The sequence below is a fragment of the Chlamydotis macqueenii genome, chromosome 9 (assembly GCF_036417535.1).
Source record: "Chlamydotis macqueenii isolate bChlMac1 chromosome 9, bChlMac1.mat, whole genome shotgun sequence".
NCBI classification, from domain to species: domain Eukaryota; kingdom Metazoa; phylum Chordata; class Aves; order Otidiformes; family Otididae; genus Chlamydotis; species Chlamydotis macqueenii.
Window position 1 is genome coordinate 653,815 of NC_141564.1, and position 22,339 is coordinate 676,153.

At 47.1% G+C, this 22,339-nt stretch overlaps 1 protein-coding gene across 5 annotated transcripts in view; it reads left to right on the top strand.

Moving 5' to 3' along the window:
* PID1 (phosphotyrosine interaction domain containing 1) overlaps positions 1-22,339 on the top strand; it is an 89,131-nt gene that overhangs the window by 15,037 nt on the left and 51,755 nt on the right. For all 5 annotated transcript variants that reach the window (XM_086754501.1, XM_086754502.1, XM_086754505.1 and 2 more), the window contains exon 2: positions 19,180-19,326. In XM_086754501.1, coding sequence (XP_086610627.1) covers positions 19,180-19,326 — 147 coding nt within the window. The remainder of the gene's footprint in view (positions 1-19,179; positions 19,327-22,339) is intronic.

The window sequence follows — 22,339 nt, forward strand, 5'->3', positions numbered from 1 at the left end:
AGTATTGTGAAACAGGATCTGGCAGGGCTGCTGAATGGACATTTTGAGAGCAGAGGATTCTTGAATGGAATAAGCTGCAGATATTTGTGTCTCTCAAACTAGTCGTAAGTAGGCTTATGGATTTTAAACAGAAGTGTTTATTTAGTGCGTTGTCATCATCTGCAGCACTCATCTGGCATGTGTATGGGCCACTCGATCACAAGCGAAGAGGCTGTAAAGTATTTTTTAAGGATGGTTAATCTCCTTCTAGTGGGCTTTATTTAAAAAAACCCAAGGTTTTCCAGAAAGCAATGCGAACCTTTAAGGAGAGCAGTGTGGTGTTTGCGGAGTCGGTGTGGATCCCGAAGGCGCTCTGGGTTTGCCGTGTCTCCCGTGGGTGTAGCACCCAGTTGATTGGAGCTGCCCCTTGGGTTTCTCAATGGAATGATCACTTGGCTGTATTTGGGCCCAAACACACACCTTCTCAGTGAGGGCGTGGGAAGGGGCTGCCAGTTTGTCCTGATCCGTGCTTTCTTGGAAGGATACCTGCTGACAGGTGGTTCATTCCTGTCCTTGGTGAGTCCAAAGACCGTGATCTCCTCTGTGTTGGGGACTACTTGTGAGAAGTGAAGAAGTTCCTCAGAAAAGTAAGTTGGGGTCTAGATTGAACCCCATCCCAGGGAACGATTCCCTGCTTTGCTCTTATAATTTGCACAGTCCAGGTGTGGAATCTAACCGCAGGGATATCACATCAACTGACCAACGATGTCCTGCAGCACCAAGTGAGAGCTCTGTCACCGTTTTGGACTCAAGTCCTTAATCTAACTACTGTCTGAATTTTTGTCCTGTGTCGATATCATCAATTTTCCAAAAAATGATTGCTTCATGTAAAGAAAGGGTTGCCACTCAAGTGGGATTCATGCATTTTTAAATGTACCTACGCCTCTTGAAAAACTGCAGGGAGGGGATGACTGGGGAGAAGTTCTGTCGTGTGACTTCATGCCCCACAGGCAGCCGAGCGCAGAACGACGGGACGTCAGCACGGGATGCGGGACGTGTCGGAGGCCTTTGGCGGTGCGCATCCGGGCTGTGTGCAAAGCGTGACTGAACTCTGCCTGATAAACGATGGCATTTCTTGAAATAGTGCCTTGTACTTTTTAATGAGCTGGCTTATCAACTCTGCATCAGTGGACGGTTAAAATGAAGCAAGAATTGCTTTAGCATTAAAACTGTGCCTGGAGGACTTCATGGAGAAATTGCTCATGATTGTTGAGTGAATATAATATGGTAAGACAACCTTGCTTCGTTGCCGTGCTTTTTTTCATACCGAGTGCAGTTTTGAAGTTGAAACGTGTGCAGATGGAAAGTAGTGTTCAGATGGGAATGACTTTGGAAGCCATGCCATGTTCTCCCCCTTGGAACTTGGACAGGGGAGGTAAGACACAATTTCTTGAGACGCGACTTTTGTAGAAGAGCTGGATTTCCTCTAAATACGGTTGGATTGTGTGCCAGATGGAAAGGAGGCTGAAGCCAGAGCGCTCCACGTGCTGAACTGAAGAAGAATCTCTTCCAGGCCAAATGGAATGGGGGAAAATGAGCCTCGTATTGCTTCTTCCTTCTGCTGCGTATGCGTACGTACAGCTCGATAATCGGAAGGACAGCCACCCTCTGTGAGGACTGAGGATGATGAAGCAGCTGTGGGGGGCAGTCGGGCTAGCTACCATCTAACCTGCCATGGGGCAGCAATGCCCCGGGGGTGTTTTACACAGCCTGGAGCAGGCGGGATGGCTCACCCTACGCAGCTCTGCCACCTTCGCACTGAGATTTACCCCCTCTCCCACCTGTGTGTGCAATTTTTTCAATGGTACATTTGTTGCTTAGGCTGTTTTCAGAATTGTCTGCTGTTTCTTCCCCAGAACTGTCTTATCCGAGATGCTGTTTCGGCAAGTAAATAGCCCGCAAGCTGCGTGCTCCTCCCGTTCCCCATGGAGCAGCACAGGTTCAGGGAGGAAGGCAAGGAGGGAAGCCGTGCGGGAGCTGATGAATGATCTGTTCTCCAGGATAGATGCTTGCCCCCTTTTCCCGCTCAGACACGCACCACACCATTTAACACTGTTAAATATTTGTCACCTTCACGGTAAACTGCATTTGTGATTTGTCTAGTACATAAGCAGAAGAGGCACTCCCAAATCTGCTTCAGGAATGGCGTTCCTCTGTGGGGTGGGAATATCAGTGGTAGCCAAAGTGGAAGTGCTTGCGTCGTAGGGCAGGAGTTGGAACTAATCACTTTTCTACAGATGCTACGGGGAAGATAGATTATAACCACAGCCCCGTTTCCTGTGCTGGTTGAAGCTGGTTCCCCTTTAATCTCTATACTAGTGATGGAGCGCTGCATGGAATGTCGTAGTTCTCAAATGACTTCTAACCTTTATTTCTACAGATGAATTGTTTTTGAAAATCGGTGTTTAAACACTTGTCACATAGGTTTTTTTTCATTGTGCCACGATCGAAACTCATGGTCGTCCTTTACGGATAACTACTGCATACACTTGCCTGGCTTGAACAGCAAAACGTTGTTCGTTTGTGTTCCTCTTTCTGCAGGGAGATGCTGTAGCTCTTCAACCTCTGATTTTCTCTCTTGTGCTCACTGTGGTGTGAGTGTCACCGAGATGCACGCGATACACAACCAGCGCTTAAAGACGGGAAAAAGCAAGACTTGGAGCATGTCGGCTGTGGTGGTTGCTGGATCTCACCCAGGAGTGAACAGTCTTTGTTGAATGATCAAAGGTCTCCTGTGCTCGTCAGCTGCTCGGAATGGAGCAGACAGATGTTTATCTAGCAGATTGTCTTGTAAAACTATAGAATTGGCTTGTGCAAATAGCCATGCACACAAAACTTGACTGATGTTATTTCAGAGACTTTTCTAATGTCATCTGAAATCTGCTCCAGGCAGAGAACCTCGGATCCAAAATTGAATAAATATCAAACAAGGATACCTTCTGCTCCTACAGCCATCTGAAACCGAAAATAGTGTAGCTGGCTTAAAGGTCGGTGTGTTGGAGTGGAACTAGTGGTGATCAACTGATGTGGAGTTAAAGTTCCCTCTCAAAACCTATGACTTTAGTTAACAGCTTGCCCAGACTTTCCGCTTCGGAGATTATCTGTTTCAAGCTTTGCTTCTGGACTGAAAAAGAAAAAAAAAAGCAACCCCAAAATAGTTTCATTGTGGTGGTCTCCCAAGTAACTTACCAACAGTACAAACATTTTTACAGACTTTCCTTCAAGTAATGGTAATGCTTGGAAAGCAAGACAGCAGCCGTCTGTCATCCAGCTCACAGTCAACCCTCAGGAAATGTTCATTTTGAGCGTTTGGCTTGGACTTCCCAAGCGGAGAGCTAGAGGCAAAGCCTTATTTTGTGCTCAACATTCCTGACTAGCTTGTAGGCAGGGAGGATGTGCAGCCGGCAGTCTTGAGGATCTCGACAGCCTTCGTTACGAAAACTGTGGTGGAAGTAAGTGGTGGTGAGGCAGAAGTCTTGTGCGGCTGTTCCATTGCTCCCTGTATGCTGGAGAGCTTCACCAGTAGCAGCTCCCCACTGCCGTTCCCTTCTGATGGTGGCGATCCATCAGAGGAGTTGGTCTTGATGATTCTAGCACATGGCTTGGTGTTTAATTGCTTTCTAAATGATCCTTGCTTTCCAAAGCTAAGAAACTGCAATAAACACTATGAGCTAGACAATTACTTTTCCTAGAATTATTTGTGGAAGAGGCCAGAAGACTTGACAGATTCCATTGAAACGTCTTGTGTGGATTCTTCTTCCGTTGCGGAATTGGGGCTGACCCGCACAGACGCCGCACTGGAGATTCATGTTGAATCCTTGTGCGCATGCATCCGTCTGCCTTGTGTCTGTAGTCTGCTTGGTACTACCATATCAGTAAATGTTCAGAATCAGGCTTTTAAAAAAAAAAACCCACAACTTTTTTTTTTTTTCTTTTGGCCAGATGACAGTCATTAACATCACTGAGTTTGGCTTGGAGATTTTTTGAAAGAGCTGTATGGCCATTATGTATGCAGATAGCTCAGGGAAGCACAGTTGAGAAGCCATTGGCAGGGCTGCAGAATGAAAAATTTCAAGTATTAAAAAAATGAATTATAAGATTGATAAACCTCATGCTTAGCGATCAGAATGCGAATAACAAAAGCTGCAAATCTGGGTGGAAAGACATGCTGTAAGAAGCATTATCGCAAGATTACTCTGCAGAAGACACGTTTTTGCATGGTAATCGACGGGATTTATTTTGACAGTTATTTATTCGTGGTGGCGGTGGTTGTGAAAGTGGAATTTTTAGCAGTCTTGCTATAATTATAAAGACCTGCATTTGTAAAGCTGCTCAAACATTTCGCATCACAGTTGTGTGGCTTTTTTTCAGACAAATACACGCCGCTTTTGATTAAAAGGAATATTTGTCTTGAAACTTGTTTTCCCCAGAGGAATGACTAATTGGTATTCATGAGGTTCAATACGTTAATATTTTATCAGAGGCTGCTAAATTCTTTCACTCTCTTCTCTTTCAGGGTAAATAATTTAGATTTCATATGCATCAAGTTTGATAAAAGCCACCTCGTTAACATCTCCTGTCAAGTTACAGCTCTTTGCGCTTTGAGGAGTACTGGTGTAACGACATCAGTAATGCTTCTGAGTTAAATTGAATGGGGCAAAGGAGGAAGACGGGGAAAGGCAGTTCATTTATTTTAGTTTTGTTGGTTCTTTGACATCTGTTTAACTAGCTGTCCTACACAGGTACACGTAAGTGGGGGGGGGGTATTCAGAAGGCTTCCATGGCGTTGTGTTACAGGAATGTATTTACGTCTGCGTGTAGGGAGGCTCAGGCCTCTAACCGCCCAGGACCCTTTCCCTGGCTGTTGCCACTCTATATTATTTCATTTCCACTAAGCCTAAAACACATTAAAATATTGTTTGCAATAATTGACAGGATTTGGACCAAGAAACAGCCCCCATCTCTCATTTACATTCCTGTTTCTTCTGCAACTTTGTTTCTCAAAGTTGAGCCAAAACTTGTGGATTCAAAACTGATCGGCTTTTTGTTTCAATACAAAGTTATTTAAGGTTGGGCTAGATATGACCTTTGAAGGTCCCTTCCAACCCTAACCATTCTATGATTCTATAAGTTGTGAAGTGGCTGAGAGCAGATGGTGTGTAAGGTGGTCAGCAGTCAACGGAGGGGGAAGAAAGCCGAGGCTGTGCTGGGAACGAGGATGTTCCTCTTCGTTCCTCTGTGGGCTTGTTTATTCTGCAGCTGGTTTTTGTGTGGAAAAACTTGCAAGTCATTGCTGTGTCAAACAAAGTTTGGAGCAGATTGCACGAAAGTGAGAGTACAGTTACGGGAAAAAGAGGAAGCAGCTTTCCCAGAGTGAAGAGGTTGAATGATGATCCTTTTAGGGGCCTGAAGTCTTCCAGTTCTGCTGGTCTTGCTGGAAGGGACCATTTACATAGTTTTGAGGTCTTCTGTTTTCTTTAGTTAAACAAGCTAATATTTCTGTCATTCAGCGCTTTTCATTTCATTTGCCACGTTGAATCATTAGAAATAGCAGTTGAGTTGCTGCTCTAAGAAGCAGCAATAATTCTGCTTGTAGACGCATGCAGTAGCACGTGTAAAGCAGCAGCAAAGATGAAGGTAGTTCCGCTCCTGTTGAATTTCAGATTTTATTTGTTATCTCATGGCATATGGGATTCCTAAAGACTGGGATCTGGTTATGAATGAGCACGTGTTTCCAGAATGGGATTATTGGAGTTTGTTTCATCAGTTGTGGATTCCTCCCGAGTGACACTGCAGTGCCTGCGTGAGGAGCTGGCTCTTTTTAATTGGTCCCATGTGTACGGGCAGATAATACATTAACCATGCCTTGGGCAGCTGGTGGAATGTTAGGGTGCATATTTTATTTCTTTTCTGGAGGGATTAGCTTTTTTTTGTGGTTTTTTTTTTTTCCCCCTTTGTCCTAAGAACCATAGATATGTCTATATGTGTATATCACCAGCATTTTGAGACTTAATATTCAGCCGAGGGATTAGTTAAGCTGCTGCAAAATTACCTGAACTTTGCTGACAAGTAAAGAAGAGGAAACTGAGGTTTTGCAGAGAAGCTGGCGTTTCTGAGTATCTCTGGGTTTGAGCGCTTAAATTGTGAGCGCTCGGAAGCTTAATCTCCTTCTCATCAAGTGTTAAGGACTTGTCCTTTGAAAATCAGGAAAATGGAAGCATCAGACAAATACTGTAAGCCCTTGAAACCACCATGCAGATTTAACCTTTGTATCTGGAGCACACCAACATGAGGGGTGCCGTAGGTTACCCCAGCGAAGGGGAGTGCCGGCCTCAGCCGCCGTGCTGGGCTCGTTCTGTGCCTGAATAAGCAGAGGAGTTCTGCGTCTGGCCGGTTTGGCTCATCTTGACCAGTAAGGTAGCTGCAGGAGAAAGAGGAATGTAAATGAGTTGGTTTGATTTTCTTTTGTAAAGGTTTCCTGGTGCAAGTCTTGTCAATTAGCCAACTCAAAAGCTTTCCTGAATTAATGAGACTCTTCGTAGAGGGGTATTTTTGATCACTTTCTGTGGGCTCCCTTATTCCTGATGTAGGCTCTCTGGTGTGCTCTTATTCATGGCTTTAAGAGGTGGGAGGACCCTACTGTGTGAAGTCCCCCTGGGGACAGGGTTTATGTATTTGCACTGCCGTGGGACCCTAATTTTGTCTATATTCTGTGTCATCTACTCAAAGGTTTGTATATCCATAAATTCTGGCAGAGTTCCCCCATGGTGAAAGATTTGTGCTCGGCAGTTCCAGGCACAAACACAGACTGGGCAGAGAATGGATGGAGAGCAGCCCTGAGGAGAAGGACTTGGGAGTGATGGTGGACGAGAAGCTCAACATGAGCCAGCAATGTGCCCTTGCAGCCCAGAAAGCCAACTGCATCCTGGGCTGCATCCCCAGCAGCATGGCCAGCAGGTCGAGGGAGGGGATTCTGCCCCTCTGCTCTGCCCTGGTGAGACCCCACCTGCAGCACGGCGTCCAGTTCTGGAGCCCCCAACATCAGAAGGACGTGGAGCTGTTGGAGAGGGTGCAGAGGAGGCCACGAAGATGATGAGAGGGCTGGAGCAGCTCTGCTGTGAGGCCAGGCTGAGAGAGCTGGGGCTGTTCAGCCTGGAGAAGAGGAGGCTTCCAGGGAGACCTCAGAGTGGCCTTCCAGTGCCTAAAGGGGGCTGCAGGAAAGATGGGGAGGAACCCTTCAGCAGGATCTGTTGTGATAGGACGAGGGGTGATGGTGTTAAAATAGAGGGAGGTAGATTCAGACTGGACATAAGGCACAATTTTTTTCCACTGAGGGTGGCAGAACACTGTCCCCGGTTGCCCAGAGAGGTGACGGATGCCCCACCCCTGGAAACGTTCCAGGCCAGGTTGGCCGGGGCTCTGAGCAACCTGATTTGGTTGAAGATGTCCCTGCTCCTTGCAGGGCGGTTGGACTAGATGACCTTTGAAGGTCCCTTCCCACCCAAACCATTCTATGATTCTATGATGTGCTGGTGGAGGCACGAAAGGAGTAATACTTCAGGAGATGAAACGCCTGTGAGCATAGGTAAGGCCGGTAGGTCTCCTTGGGAAAGGTGCATGTGACGGGACCACAGTGCTGGCCAGACGTGGTTCCCCTGGGGATGCTCTGGAGCAGGTACTGGTGGTGCACAGGGGGATGCAAGGAGAGAGGGACCACCTGGCTTCTTTCTTTGCCCTCTGCAAACTTTAGGGAGGACACACCCTGATGGAGGCTTTCCACAACACCTGACTTGCTGAAGAAGCCGGTCTGTTGGCTTGGAGATGGCTTGTGTCCATGGGAAGTAGAAGGACCCCTGCTCAGAGACCCTGAGGAACGTGAGGCTTAAGTCCTGGAGATGTCTCGACCTGGAAAAGACAGCACTGTAAATTAGCATCAAAGGCGTCGGTGATAAAATGGACGGCTTTAGAGGAAGGAATGGATTCTCATTATCTTGTAGCTGTAAATACAAGAATTCGTAGGACCAAACCTTCGTTAGGTTTATATTTAAGCAATGCATAAGGGGTTTTTTTTTTGGCAAGAACTTGTACCCTTTGTTTCTGCGTAGCACCGGACACAACGTTACCCCCAGCAAATAGCGGGGGCAGATTCCCTGTTGGTAGCAGGCACCTGTGTCATCGCGCCCATGTCCCTGCCTCGGAGAACCAGTCTCAGGAAAGCAAGAGAAGGGTCAGGGAACTATGTAACTCCTTACCAAATTATTGATTTATTGCAGAGAATGAAGGAGAGGAGTGAGGAGGGGAACACTGGTTCTGAAGGGGCCGTCCTGGGGAAGGCAGTGCTGCCGGCGGGTTTTGTACGGGATGGGCTTACTCTGCCCATCTGCTCTGCTCTCACAGAGTGAGAAGAAAGAACTTTTTAAAGCATCCTCTGACACAGAAATGATTAGAAAGCCTCCAAGAGCAAATTGAAAAAGCAACAGCCACCCTCATGCTGCAGGATTCCAGTTTTAATATTGGGCTGACTCTACCAAATAACACATCTACTGGAAACTCGTATTGGGAGAACAGCGTGCTGGAAAGCAGCTAAGGGCTCAGCTCAAAGTCAAGGTGAATGAACTTGACACATCTATGCTGCTGCGTGTGCTATTTTGTTCTTTCTCTTCTTGTCAGCTCCGATTTCTTAATTTATTGCCACTCTTCCCTCTTTTTTTTCTTTTTTTAGTCATGAAAAATACTGCAACTGATAAATACCTCTGCTAGCACAGAGAAATTCTGGCATACTGGTACTTTTGAGATGGTAATCTAGTTTGAAATTCCAGGCACACAAATTCCAGGCACACAAACACGATGCTTTTGGGGAGGTGCTGCTGCTCTGGGATGAGGAGATGAACAGCAAATAATGGCAATGGCTTTATTTTCTGTTAGTGCCGTGTAATGGAGCTGTGCTTTCCAGGCTGGTTTTGTTTGCCGGACTTCTGCACATAGTTTGAAGACCAGCATCATCGGGGAGGAGATGGACAAAAAAGGCAGAGCTGTCACTGCAAGTCTAAATGTTATTTACAATAATTGCATTTAATAAAATACACAACACAGCTATCTGTTACTTGGGTTTAGCTGGCATGAGAGCTAGTTGGGTCATGACAAAATCATTAAAATTTGAGAGTTTACAGTGATTTCTGAGGCCAAAAGTTTGGGAAGCAGTTATTTATGAGAGCAGCTCAGTTGATAGGTTGATGAAAATCATTCTATTGATGCTAAACAAATGTTGTTCTGGTATAAAATACATGCCATGAACGCCAGGCCTTGGAAACCACAGCTCATTTCAAAGGATGTTTAACAGTCATCAGTAAATATTAAGCTGTAAAAGCCCAAGTCCAAACGCCATGGTTAGATGTTCCTCTTCCATCCACAAGTCTGATTTCCATTGCCATAACGGACTGGGATTTTAGGTGCTGTAATGCAGAGACTGCTCAAAGAACTTCTTGTTGTAGTGCTGTGACTTCTTTCACCTCCTTCCCTGACATTTTAGGGAGGTCTTGCTTTATTTTCATGGTTATGAGTGTCCTGAAATATCGACTCCGTCCTACTCTGATGTGGATCTCCATAGTGGGACTTCAGGTTTTGAGCAATTATGGCAAAACTGGGAACTTAAGTCTCTGAATATGCTGTGCATTTCGATTTCCTGAGGTTGAGGGGTTTAGTTTGGCTGAGCATGGAGAGATGTTAGAGGAGCAGTCATGAAATTCTCCTCTGGCTCTGAAGTTCCTTGCAGCTTGAAGGGTGTTTGTATCTGGGATCGTGTTTTGCTTGGGCAGCGATCCTGCCGATTGGAATCGCAGAAGTTTGGCAACCCAATGGAGGCATCCAGCCAGAGCAAACTCAAAGTACACAGGGTCTGAGAACAAAACATTTCACATGAATTAAATTGTGAGGAAACAGAAATTCTTTAAACTTGCAAGAAAACAAGGCAATCATCATCATGAGCATCGTCACACAGGCAGCTGCGTGATCAGGGCTGTCGATAGGGAGTGCGAGTTTTATTTGTGAGATCTTGATAGTTGTGTGTTTTTTAGAGATACGTTTTATCACCGGAGGAAGAAGAATATTCCCCAAGAAACTGGTACTGGCGTGAGATGGAATAACTCTGGGTGCCTGCATGCAAAGATCCGGTAGCATCTCTGCCGAAAGGCTTTTTGACACTTGACCGATTTTGGTTTCTTCTGTGCCATGCACTGCATGGGCTGGCCATCCTGAAAAGGTTCCCTGTGTCCTTGCCCTGCTTTTCTCTTTGCAGTCCTGTGTCCGCCTTCCCTTCACCTATCCATTTTTCCTGTATATTACTGGTTTTTTTTCCATCAGATATTCAGTAATGGCAGAAGTCCAGGAGGATCTCTGAGCATCGCTTGCGGCATGCTGGGTGCTGCCTCTCCTGGTGCTTTCCTTTCCCAAGCCTTGCTTGCTTTGGTGTTCTCTTCTCCTCGGTGTCTGGTCGTGCAGATTTGAGCTCACCCTGCCAACCTCACATTGCTCTTTTCTGTGCCAAAATGCTCTCTAGTAGGTGGGTGGTAGGAGCAGGAGGAGGTGAGGGGGGACGTGGTGACCAGAACTAGTTCAGTTTCTGATGTCCAACCATGCAGGGTGGTGCTGGGCGTGTGGAAAGGTGGCAAATGTTTGGGGTTTTCTTTTGTATTTTTAATTTTTTTTTGTGTGTACTTTTTAGTTTGGTTTGGTTGTTTTGAGGTTGTTTTTTTTTGTGGTGGCTTCAAGATCCTCGGCAGTGCTGTGCCCTCAGCACCCCGAATCATGCCAAGTTGTGCTGTGGGCCTGCCCAACCTTCTCCACTTCCAAAATCTGTCTTATCCTCGTGCCTGTTGCCATTTCTTTGTGTGTGACAGATGTAAATTCAGATGTGTAATTATCTGCTTTTTCACCTAAATAGCATCTGTTACCTGAAAGCAATTGAATGGATTTGGTTTGGTAGGCTGGCTCTCGCCGTGCTGGATGGGATAGGCTGTTAATAACCGGATTTCTGGAGCCGGACTGGTTTTCGAGGAGATTACTTGGGCTGGATCTGCTTGAGCATAAAGAGTCGTGACATGATCTTGGGTTTGTGCAGTTCTGCGTTACCGAGCAGGCTGCTGCCGGGATGATTTCTGACTTTGGTAAGTGCTTCCATCCCCTCTGCGGAGGGTTTTGTTGTGGTGTCCAGTGCAGTGTTTGTTTGAGCTGCTGGTGAAGGATAAATAAATACAGCACATGCAGCTTAACATGGGGGTGGAGAGGTTGTATCAGCAGTATTTGTTCAACAAGAAACGGATCAGATGTGACATTTATCTGTGCTGGAGAGCATTTGCTTTAAACAAAACAAAGGCTTGAAGTGGATCAGATTTCCTATGAACAGTATCAGAATTCTTTTCTTGCCGAAAAGCTTGGGGTGGGGTGGTCCTGAGGTCACAGCTGTGCTCGTGTCGTTGATGGCGTAAGCACGTTGCTGAAGGACTCATGCTTTCCCATCAAATCTGACCTTAAGTAACAGAGTGGAGTCTTCCGTCTACAGACTGGGTACGTTGGTAGTCAAATTCCACTGGGAATGGGCGAAAAGGGACACTTGGACTTTCTAAAATTCTCTTGCAGTTGATTGCGCTTGGTTGTGTCCTTCCCTTCCTAGGCTGCCGTGTCTTGCTGTAGGATGCTGTTGAAAAGCTTTGGTTTCGTTCCAGAACCAAATGGATTTCAAAGCTGGAGGAAGCACTTGTGCTGAAGTACTAAATTACAGAGGTTATTTTTGAATTTCCTAGGGACTGATCTTTTCCTGATGGTGGATTTCATCTGGGAATTCCTTTGAGGTGCTGTAGAAGGATGGGTGGCACAGAGGATGGCTTTCATCCTGGCAAACATCTCTTTCAGAATAAACCTTTTTCAGAAGTTAACATCTTGTCATTTTGGGGTTTGCACTCAATGCGTGTCTTTGGCAGAATTTAGCCATCTGGAAACGTGGTTCACATGCGGTCTTGTATTGGTTGTCACGCTAACGTTAAGAGATAATGGGGGCTCAGGGCTCAGGTGCTGAGGACTTTCCTTCTCACGTTCACCATGTCGCAACCCGATCAGCCTGTAAACTCGGTTCATTTTGCTCATCCCCTGTTGCTGGGTTAGATTACAATGAGTTACCGTCGCCTCTTTCTTGACATTTATTTTTATATTCACATCCAATATAGAACCCTCTCTTACGTTTATTGAATTTGCCTCTCTGTTTTATTTCCATCGTGAAAATTGAAAGATCCGCTAGCCCGGGCTCGGCTGCTGAGTACTCAACGTTGTGAAGAGCAGGGAGTGTTTAGTTAAGACCTAACTCTGAAGAGCTGCGCGGAATTGTTAAGTGTTACTATTGCGAATTGTCTGTGCGTGCTTTTCTCCTCCAAGGCACGTTTCGTTGTACAGAGTCACGGTTGTTTTCCCCAGGCCATTTGGCCTGAGCTGTGGAAGTGACTGTATTTTTGCTGACAAACTAAAGCAAACCCCAAACGCTGATAGTTTTTAGTTTTAACAGCGACAGAAATTGTGCTTGGACTAAATACATAGCATCTAAAATTCGCAAACTGGATGTTGTGAACTAGTTAATCTGGAGCTAATGTGTGACTGTTGAGCCAGTAACAAAACAGGTGTTGGAAACAATTGATTCTTATGTTCAATTAACCTGTGGCTGAGAGCGTTAGTGATGACAGGGTGTTCTCTGAAATAGGGAGCACTTTGAAGGTCACCAAGGAGCTAAGTCTATATTGTACCTCTGTAGCGACCGTCTCGGCCTGCTGCGGGGCTGGGCGGCCAGTCACACACCCTTCCGTTTTCTTCTGTGCCGGGAAAGGGGGCCATTAACACCGGTAAACTAAGCAAAGGAAAATGATGGAACTGGAATCCCTGAATAAGCAAAACTACAGTTTTGTATTAAGATACTTTTCCCACGTTATTAGGGGCTTTACTTCATTTTACTCTGATTTCATCTTCAGCAAACAGGAAAATATGCTAATCACAGCTCTGATCCTTTCTTTGGCAATTAGCTGTTTTGTTTGCTCAAGGACTTTTAAAACTTGCTGCTGCTTTCTTACTGCTGTGCTGCTCCTTGCATTTCTTTCAAACATAAATTCTGTGTCAGTGGCACCACCTTAATGGGTGACGGATGAACGAAGTGCAGTTCTGAGCTCTTGTTGTAGTCACGCCACTTGAGGAGATCTTCTTTTGACAGTTTTCAGTATAGGAGCCACCAAATGAACCCAGTGTTCTGGCATGTGAAACGTCAAAGGTATAATGTTCCCCCAGCCAAAGTCATGTTTTTCAAGAACTTTGTGAACTTAAAGCCCTTTGAAGAAATATTCTGGGTTCACAGCAGTGGAGGGCTAATGCCTTTTCTCAAAAAAAAAAAAAAAAAATACATTGGCTACTGTTATAGGTCAGCATTTGCCAACAGTTTCCGCAGGAGATGCCAGTTTGGAGTGGAAACTAAAAAATGGGTTCAGCGAAGCACTTTATCCTGTTCTTGGCGTAAAGCACATGAATAATCCACTGACTGCCCACGTGTGCTTCACTGGGACTGCTCACACAGTGAAAGTCAGGCGTGTGTTTAAATAACTTGCTTATCTGGGGGCTCCCTGCGTGGTGTCTCCTGGCTGAGACGTGGTTTTCCTCAGGCAGTCATCATCTGACCTGTGTGCCGGGAGCGCGGCGCTGTCTGCGCGGTCGTGCAGCCCACAGCAAAAGGATCTTTCTGCCTCCGCCCCCACTCCGGCCCGCGCTTCTCTGGCAACCGGTGGTCTGCCCGCTGCCAATTGTGCTCCAGTGTCTTTGGCACCCAACCACTTCAACTTGCTGCTCATGCGAGTCCTGAATTGCCTTTGTAAGGCAGGGAGTAGTCTTTTCCTTGTTTAAGACTGTACATGTGGTTGTTAAAACATGGAATAAAAGTAGATTATCATAATGGTTTTCCTCATTTTGGTCAAACTGTGCTCTCTGCCACTAGTCTCACGGAAGTTGATCAAGAGGAGAACAACCATGTTGGAGGTCCAAGCTCAGAGGGGCTAGATGGAGTTTTTTCTTCTCTTTAGTATCTAAGGGAAGCACTGCTCTTTATTTGAAAACCTCTGTAAACAGATTAGCTGCAGAAACAGAGCTCTTTCAGCACGCAGGGAGGGAGAGGTTACATCTAGGGTAGGATCTTCTTCAACCTGGTATTTCCCAACCGTTACCTCTGGTTTGATCCAAAACTGGCCCACCAGTGAAACAGTACAACTTGGGGTTAAAAATACATTTTGATAAGTTTTCCACCTCTGCCTTCCTCTCACAACTGACAACCTCGGAGACAGCATTGCCCCATGCTTGAGAAGGGCCCGGGCCCAGGCGGGGCATGGCCACAGCCGGTGCACAGCAGGTCTTTGGCACCCTCTCCCTTCCACATGTTTTCTCCTCCAGACATGCCACCTCTGCGGCAAGACCTGGAGCCTACCTATAAAACAAATCAAGCTTGGTGGTAGCAGACAGAGATTAGTTAACGGGACCAGAAAGCCCAGTGCTGTGGTTGGTAATGAGCACTGCTCCTTCAAACTCAGGATTTTGGACTCTGAGCTTGCTTTACACTCGTCGCGGCTGGTTATCTGCTGTTCAGCCTTTGCTAACAACATCACCAGAGAAGCTTAGACTGTTAATGGCAATTGAAAAATAAAATGAAATAAAAGAGCTCTGATATCCTCAGAAACATGTGTCCATCTTCAATGGAGCACTCTTCCACTGGAGCTGTGTTCGGGAAAGTGAATGGGATAACGTCTGATATGAGCCAGATTAAAATAACATGAGCAGATTTCACTGGGAAGGAAACTTGAATGCCTGCAGAAACAGCACGGAGGCTGTGAAGTCGACATGCTGGATGTGAAGGATGCCATCCAGAGGGACCTGAAGAGGCTGGAGAGGTGGGCCTGTGCCAACCTCATGAAGTTCAACCAGGCCAAGGGCAAGGTCCCGCATGTGGGTCAGGGCAATCCCAGGCATAAATCCAGGCTGGGCAGAGAATGGATGGAGAGCAGCCCTAAGAAGAAGGACTTGGGGGAGTGCTGGTGGACGAGAAGCTCAACATGAGCCGGCAATGCACACTTGCAGCCCAGAAAGCTAACCGCATCCTGGGCTGCATCCCCAGCAGGTCAAGGGAGGGGATTCTGCCCCTCTGCCCCACTCTGGTGAGACCCCACCTGGAGTACTGCGTCCAGCTCTGGAGCCCCCAACATCAGAAGGATGTGGAGCTGTTGGAGAGGGTCCAGAGGAGGCCACGAAGGTGATGAGAGGGCTGGAGCAGCTCTGCTGTGAGGCCAGGCTGAGAGAGCTGGGGCTGTTCAGCCTGGAGAAGAGGAGGCTCCGGGGAGACCTGAGAGCGGCCTTCCAGTGCCTAAAGGGGGCTGCAGGAAAGATGGGGAGAGACTGTTCAGTAGGGCCTGTTGTGACAGGATGAAGGGTAGTGGTTTCAATATAGAAGGAGGTAGATTTAGGTTAGATGTTAGGAAAAAATTTTTTACCCTGAGGGTGGTGGAGCACTGTCCCAGGTTGCCCAGAGAGGTGGTGGATGCCCCATCCCTGGAAACATTCCAGGCCAGGTTGGCCGGGGCTCTGAGCAACCTGATCTGGTTGGAGATGTCCCTGCTCCTGGCAGGGGGGTTGGACTGGATGGGCTTTGAAGGTCCCTTCCCACCCAAACCCTTCTGTGATTCTATGACTTTCAGTGGAATACTCAAATCCACAAAAATCCGTATGAAATCAGCAAAGTGTCTACATAATTGATCAATCCCCTGTGTATAAATAAAATGTTTGAGAGGCACTCTCCTCATCTAAAGCACTGGACTGAAAAGCAAGGCCCTGGATTGCTTTTCTAGCTCCGATAGAGACTTCTTGTACAGTCTGGGAAATCGTTTTGCATCTCTCTCTGCCAGCCAGACCGGTAATGTCTGGAAAGGAAAGGGATGTCTGCAAAACGAGTTGAGAATCTCCCACCGACAGTCAGAACAAGTGGTTTGGTTTGGATAACAGTAACCTGGAGTCATTGCACGTATGTCTGGTAACTGCTGATTGATAAGAGTCCAGTGGTGGAGCTTTAGTAACTGTGTATTTCTTGAGCCAGGGCTGCAGTATGTTACTAGCTGGGAATATAACGTTGATCATAGAATCGTGGAACAGTTTGGGTTGGAAGGAACGTAAAAGATCAGCCAGTCCAACCGCCGTGCCCTGGGCAGGGACACCTTCTACCAGACCAAGATACTCAGAGCCTCATCCACCTGGCCTGGAATGTTTCCAGGGATGGGGCATCCACCACCTCTTTGGGCAACCTGGGCCAGTGTCCCACCAGCCTCACAGTGAGGAATTTCTTCCTTATCTGATCTAAATCTGCTCTCTTTCAGTTTAAAGCCACTACCCCTTGTTCTGTCGCTGCATGCCCTTGTCAAATGGCCCTCTCTAGCTTTTTCACCAGCCCCCTTTAGGCACTGGAAGGCCACTCTAAGGTCTCCCCGGAGCCTCCTCTTCTCCAGGCTGAACAGCCCCAGCTCTCTCAGCCTGGCCTCACAGGAGAGCTGCTCCAGCCCTCTCATCATCTGCATGGCCTCCTCTGGAATTGCTCCAACACATCCACGTCCTTCTGATGTTGGGGCTCCAGAGCTGGACTGCAAGCACACATTGCCAGCTCATGTTGAGCTTCTCATCCAACAGCACCCCCAAGTCCTTCTCCTCAGGGCTGCTCTCCATCCATTCTCCACCCAGCCTGGATTTGTGCCTGGGATTGCCCCGACCCAGGTGCAGGACCTTGCCCTTACCCTGGTTGAACTTCATGAGGTTTGCACAGGCCCACCTCTCCAGCCTGTCCAGGTCCCTCTGGATGGCATCCCTCCCCTCCAGCGTGTCAGCCACACCACACAGCTTGGTGTTGTCGTCAAACTTGCTGAGGGTGCACTCTGTCCTAGTGTCCATGTCGCCGACAAAGTTCTTAAACAGGGCCAGGCCCAACACATACCCCTGAGGAACACCACTCATCACTGGTCTCTACTTGGATATCGAGCTGTTGACCGCAACTCTCTGAGTGCGGCCATCCAGCCAATTCCTTATCCACTGAGTGGTCCGTCCATCAAAACCATGTCTCTCCAGTTTAGAGAGAGGGATGTCATGTGGGACAGTGTCAAAAGCTTTGCACAAGTCCAGGTAGATGATGTCAGTTGCTTGTCCCTTGTCCACCGATGCTGTCACCCCGTCATAGAAGGCCACCAAATTGGTCAAGCACGATCTGCCCTTGGTGAAGCCATGTTGGCTGTCACCAACCACCTCCTTGCTCTCCATGTGCCTTAGCATGGTTTCCAGGAGAATCTGCTCCATGACCTTGCCAGGCACAGAGGTGAGGCTGACCGGCCTGTAGTTGCCTGGGTCTTCCTTATTCCCCTTTTTAAAAACTGGGGTTATGTTCCCTCTCTTCCAGTCATTGGGGACCTCACCAGACTGGCACAACTTCTCAAGTATGATAGATAGTGGCTTGGCAACCTCATCCGCATCTTATTAGGTCACATGGACTTGTGGACCTTCAGATTCCTTAGATGGTCCCAAACCTGCTCTTCTGCTACAGTGGGCGGTTCTTCATTCTCCCAGTCCCTGTTTTTGCCTTCTGTGACTTGGGCAACATGACTAGAGCGCTTGCCAATGAAGACAGAGTAAAAAAGCTGTTGAGTACCGCAGCCTGGTTACCCAGGTCTCCCATTTCCTTCCAGAGAGGGCCTATATTTTCCCTAGTGTTCCTTTTATCCCTGACATACTTATAGAAGCTTTTCTTGTTGCCCTTGATGACCCTGACCAGATTTAATTCTGTGGGGGCTTTAGCTTTCCTAACCTGATCCCGGACCACTTGGACAACCTCTCTGTAGTCCTCCCAGGCTACCTGTCCTTGCTTCCACCTTCTGTCGGCTTCCTTCTTGATTTTCAGTTGGTCCAGGAGCTCCTTGTTCATCCACGCGGGCCTCCTGGCGTTTTTGCCTGACTTGGTCTTCATCGCACCTGAGCTTGGAGGAGGTGCTCCTTGAATATCAACCAGTTTTCCTGGGCCCCTCTTCCCTCCAGGGCTGCACCCCATGGCACTTTGCCCATCAGGTCCCTGAAGAGGCCAAAGTCTGCCCTCCTGAAGTCCTGGGGTCTTGAACTCCAACATCTCATGGTCACTGCAGCAAAGGCTGCCCCTGAGTTCCACATCCCCCACCAGCCCCAGCAATATGTTTGCTTCACATCTGCGTATTTTCCCCCTTAGATACGTAATAGCATGTGAAAATATTCAGTTTCTCAGATAAAGGTCAGTTCAAAGAAACATCTAAATGTTGAAAAACTTCTCTGACTCCCCTGGTTCGGCAAAATTGATTTGGGAACCTTCCAAGGATTGGCTTTCTTTACTCTAAGCAATTGCTGAGAAATTTTTCATTGAACAACATTATTGTTCACTTTGAGAGTTCCTCACCCACACCTGGGAAGTTTTTTCTCATCTGTTACAGCAAGTGAGAAGTTTTCCATGACATCTGTTGGTTAGTACCAGGGGTGGCATTTACCCTGGGGACTAGCGGAACTGTTGCTGACACAAGAGGAGAGTTTCAATTCACGTGCTAAAAGCAAACTGATGGGGCGTTCAGCTCAGTGAGAGAGGAAACATCTACAGAGGTCAATGGGATGAGATTTAAGTAGAGAGGAAAGAGAACAAGAATGGGTGAATTCATAGTTCTTTGAAAGGTCTTTGATCTCCTGTTCTTCCCTCCGTATGGTCGTTAGTGGAGGAACTGGGTCTATGAGCAGATTTGTAATATTCCTGGGAGTGATCAGAGGTTGAATTTAGACCCTTTCTGGGACAAACATGGACTCTAATGAATTCTCTCATTTGGTGGGTGTATATCTTTTTTAATTAAAAAACATTTCCATATTGCAAACAGTGATAATGGATATTCACTTTCTTAAGGTATAAAACTGTTAACTTTCCCCACGGAAATTTCCAAGGCACTGAACAGCAAGTGAAACATGCAGACATGTCCCTTTAATAACTCCCCTTCTTCCTGCACCAGAACTGGAGATAATTGCTTTTCTTTCTCCGTTTAGCACTTTCAGACCATGTTAAAGACGAAGCTGAATGTCCTAACTCTTCGGAAGGAGCCTCTCCCGACAGTGATCTTCCACGAACCAGAAGCCATCGAGCTGTGCACCACGACTCCCCTCATGAAGACCCGGACTCACGCTGGATGCAAGGTACTCGGGAATATAAACTTAAGGAACGGGACCACCGTGGGGGTGCCCCATGTGTGTATGGGGACGCTAAAGAGCCCAGAGCAACCAACATGGTCATGGTTGTTTTTCTTGAAAGCCCATTAACTGCTACTATTGCTATAAGGTTTGTAAATCAAACAAGACATTGGGTGTTTCTGACAGAAATTCAGTACAAAAATGGTTCAGGTGTGTTGCATTTAGCAATCTGTAATAACAGATGTTTATACCCACTGAAATGGGGTCGCAGCTTAAAACTTGAGGTTAGTTTAAAAAGAAGAAAAAAGAGGGCAGCGAGGAGACTGTTAGATCTTGATTTGGTTAAGCAACAAGATGAATTTGCCCAGTTACATCAAAGCACAGCTTCTGAAAATGCTCTTCTTCTTTAAAGTTTAATAGCTTTAAGAGCTCTGAGTGTGTGGTAAGAAGCCATACAAAAATAGCAAACAAATCTGCTCTGTTTGCATCGTCTTGTTGGAGCCATTTTCCTTGGTCGCAGAGGTCTGGCACCATTTTCCTTGGTTTCCAGGTCTGGCACTTCCTCAGCAAAGTTCCTTCTGGGGAAGTGTCATTTGTCTTTGAGTTTCTGCCTGTCACAGCAGCCAAGAAACAAGATGGCTGCTGGGTGTTGAAGCAGTAGCTGCCCTGTGCTGACGCAGAGGAGCGCAGGGCAGGTGACCCTCGTGTGCTTTGTGTGCATCTGCTCTTCTGTGGTGGTGTCTTTTGTACTTTACGTTGACATACAATGAATTTTTAGAGAATATTAGCTATTATAAAAAAGCCAGACACAAAGTGTCTGGCTTTCACCCCTGGTGAGAGAGAGTTCAGACCTAGTAATGCTTTCTGAAATCAGTTTATCTCTGTGAATGTGCGTAGAATTTAAATGAACGTTTACCTTAACCTACAGTCCTTCAGCTGGAAAAGCTGGATTGCAGAGAGATGTTGCACCTCTCAGCGAAGAGAGTCTCATTCTATACTGAGAGATCTCTTTTATTTATTCATTTATTTGTCCTGCAATATCACACAGTAGTGGTGGCTAGGGAACATCCGCTGCCACAATGCTCCCCATTTCCTGCCTGAGCTGTTTCTCCTTCTCCCCTTCCCGCTGCAGCTCCTGCCAGTGCTGGTGCTCACGGTGGTGGTTTTGGGGAGCGGCCAGCCTCTATTCCGATGGTTCAGCAGTTGTGATTTCCACTGCCCTCCTTGGGAAGATGATTCCACGTTGTTCCTATGCCTAAGAAATCCTCTCCACTCACTAACTGACAGGCTCTGGTTTCACCTGGTCTCTCTAGTCACAATCTCTTTCCCCTCGCTTTTTTTTTGCTGACTAAATGTATTCTTCTCTTACAGGACTTGTATCCTCCAGCTGCTCATCGGTAATTAGCCTTCCTCTCCTCTTTCACCTCTGATGATTAGTGTCTTCCTGGGTGATCTGATGACGGTGTTGCCGTAACCAAGCCAGTACCTGATAACACCAGGTTTTGCTCTGTGGGGTCTGATCTGTTGCTGTTATTCCAGGTGTGAGGGGGCAGATGCTGTGGTGTTGCTGGTACCGCCGAGACTCTCCGGTACCGCGACGCAGGCTCTTCAGGCAAGAGCACAGCATCCAGTTTTCACTTCCTTTCATGAGTCACACTCTTTTGATCCTTAATCGTTTTGACTGAAATCCCTCCAATTTTTCTATGTAATCCCATTAATAAGATAGTATCATTCTTCTGACAGAGGCTCCAGATATCTGATTTTATTGCGCAGTTTTAACATAAGCCTCAGCTGGCACCAGTGTGTTATGGGAACCTGACACATTGCCTCGCTGGTCAGAGGTCTGGCCATTGATTTTTTTTTACACGATTACTCTTTTCCATGTCCTTTCATTGCAAGACAGGCTTCTCTTTTCTCTTTCATTTGGCGTTGGTTGCTGAATCCTGGAGAAACAAAATTCTTCTGCTGAGATTCAGTCTCATTCTGTAATTGAATGGGATGGTTTTAAGGATAGCAGAGAAATGTCTTGCGGGAAGTAATCTAGGGGGAGCCCCCACAAAACCTGGTAAGTTAAATAATTGAACAAATTCAGAGAGCTGCTTTTTCCTACCCAGTTCCAGATCTGATGCACCTTTCTTTCCTAAAACATTTTCTTTACTTACAGCAGAAGGCTTACAACTTGTTCCTCCTGTTACTGCACGTCTACACCTGCCTGCTCGGGCTGGCGGTGCTGTCACCGTTCCCACCCATCCCAAGCTGTGGGCATGATGTCACCAAACGGAGAAATAGATGGCATTGGCATTGCTTGGCAGCACAGAGCTCTGGGCGTGCGCGTTTCGGAGTTTGCTATGCTGGTTGCTCAGTGGTTGAGCCTTCTTGCCCGCCTTCCTATCCTTTCCCCACCAGTCCTGTTTGGAAACGGAGAGCGACAGCCCTGCACCCTGGGGTGGGAGTGTCACAGCCCCGCTCAGCACACAGCCTAAAACACAGCAGGATTGCTGGGTACAATAAAGCACTCTGGGTTTTTCTTGGGGCATCATTTGCTTTTGTTGGAGCCGTGGTGTTACGTTTGGTGAGAGGCAGGTCTCTGGCCCCAGAGGAACTGCAGCTTCTCGTCCTCTTGCAGCTGAGACCAGCGGGACAGGGCGGTGGGATGCAGTGCCCGAGGGCTGTCGTCTCTCTGGCAGCTGAGCACCCCTGTGCGTCCTGGCTCTTCCCTGCGACAGACGTGGTGTTTGGGAATGCTGGAACACCAAGTGGTACAGTCAGTGGCTGCTCTGAAGGATGAAAAAAACCCAGCTGGCTTATTGTACACCTGTAAGTGGCAAGTTTCAGCTTAAGCTAAGCCACTCCGTGCTGGGGAAGGACAAAAAAGAGTGAGAGTGAGTGTTTTGTTCTTCCTAGCTGGACCACACTTTCAATCACAGGTTCCTCATTTGCTTTTATTTAAATAGAGCCTGGTTCTGTACACAGGCACGAGTGCGATGTAGATGTGTGCATGTAAGAATGTGTCCATTCT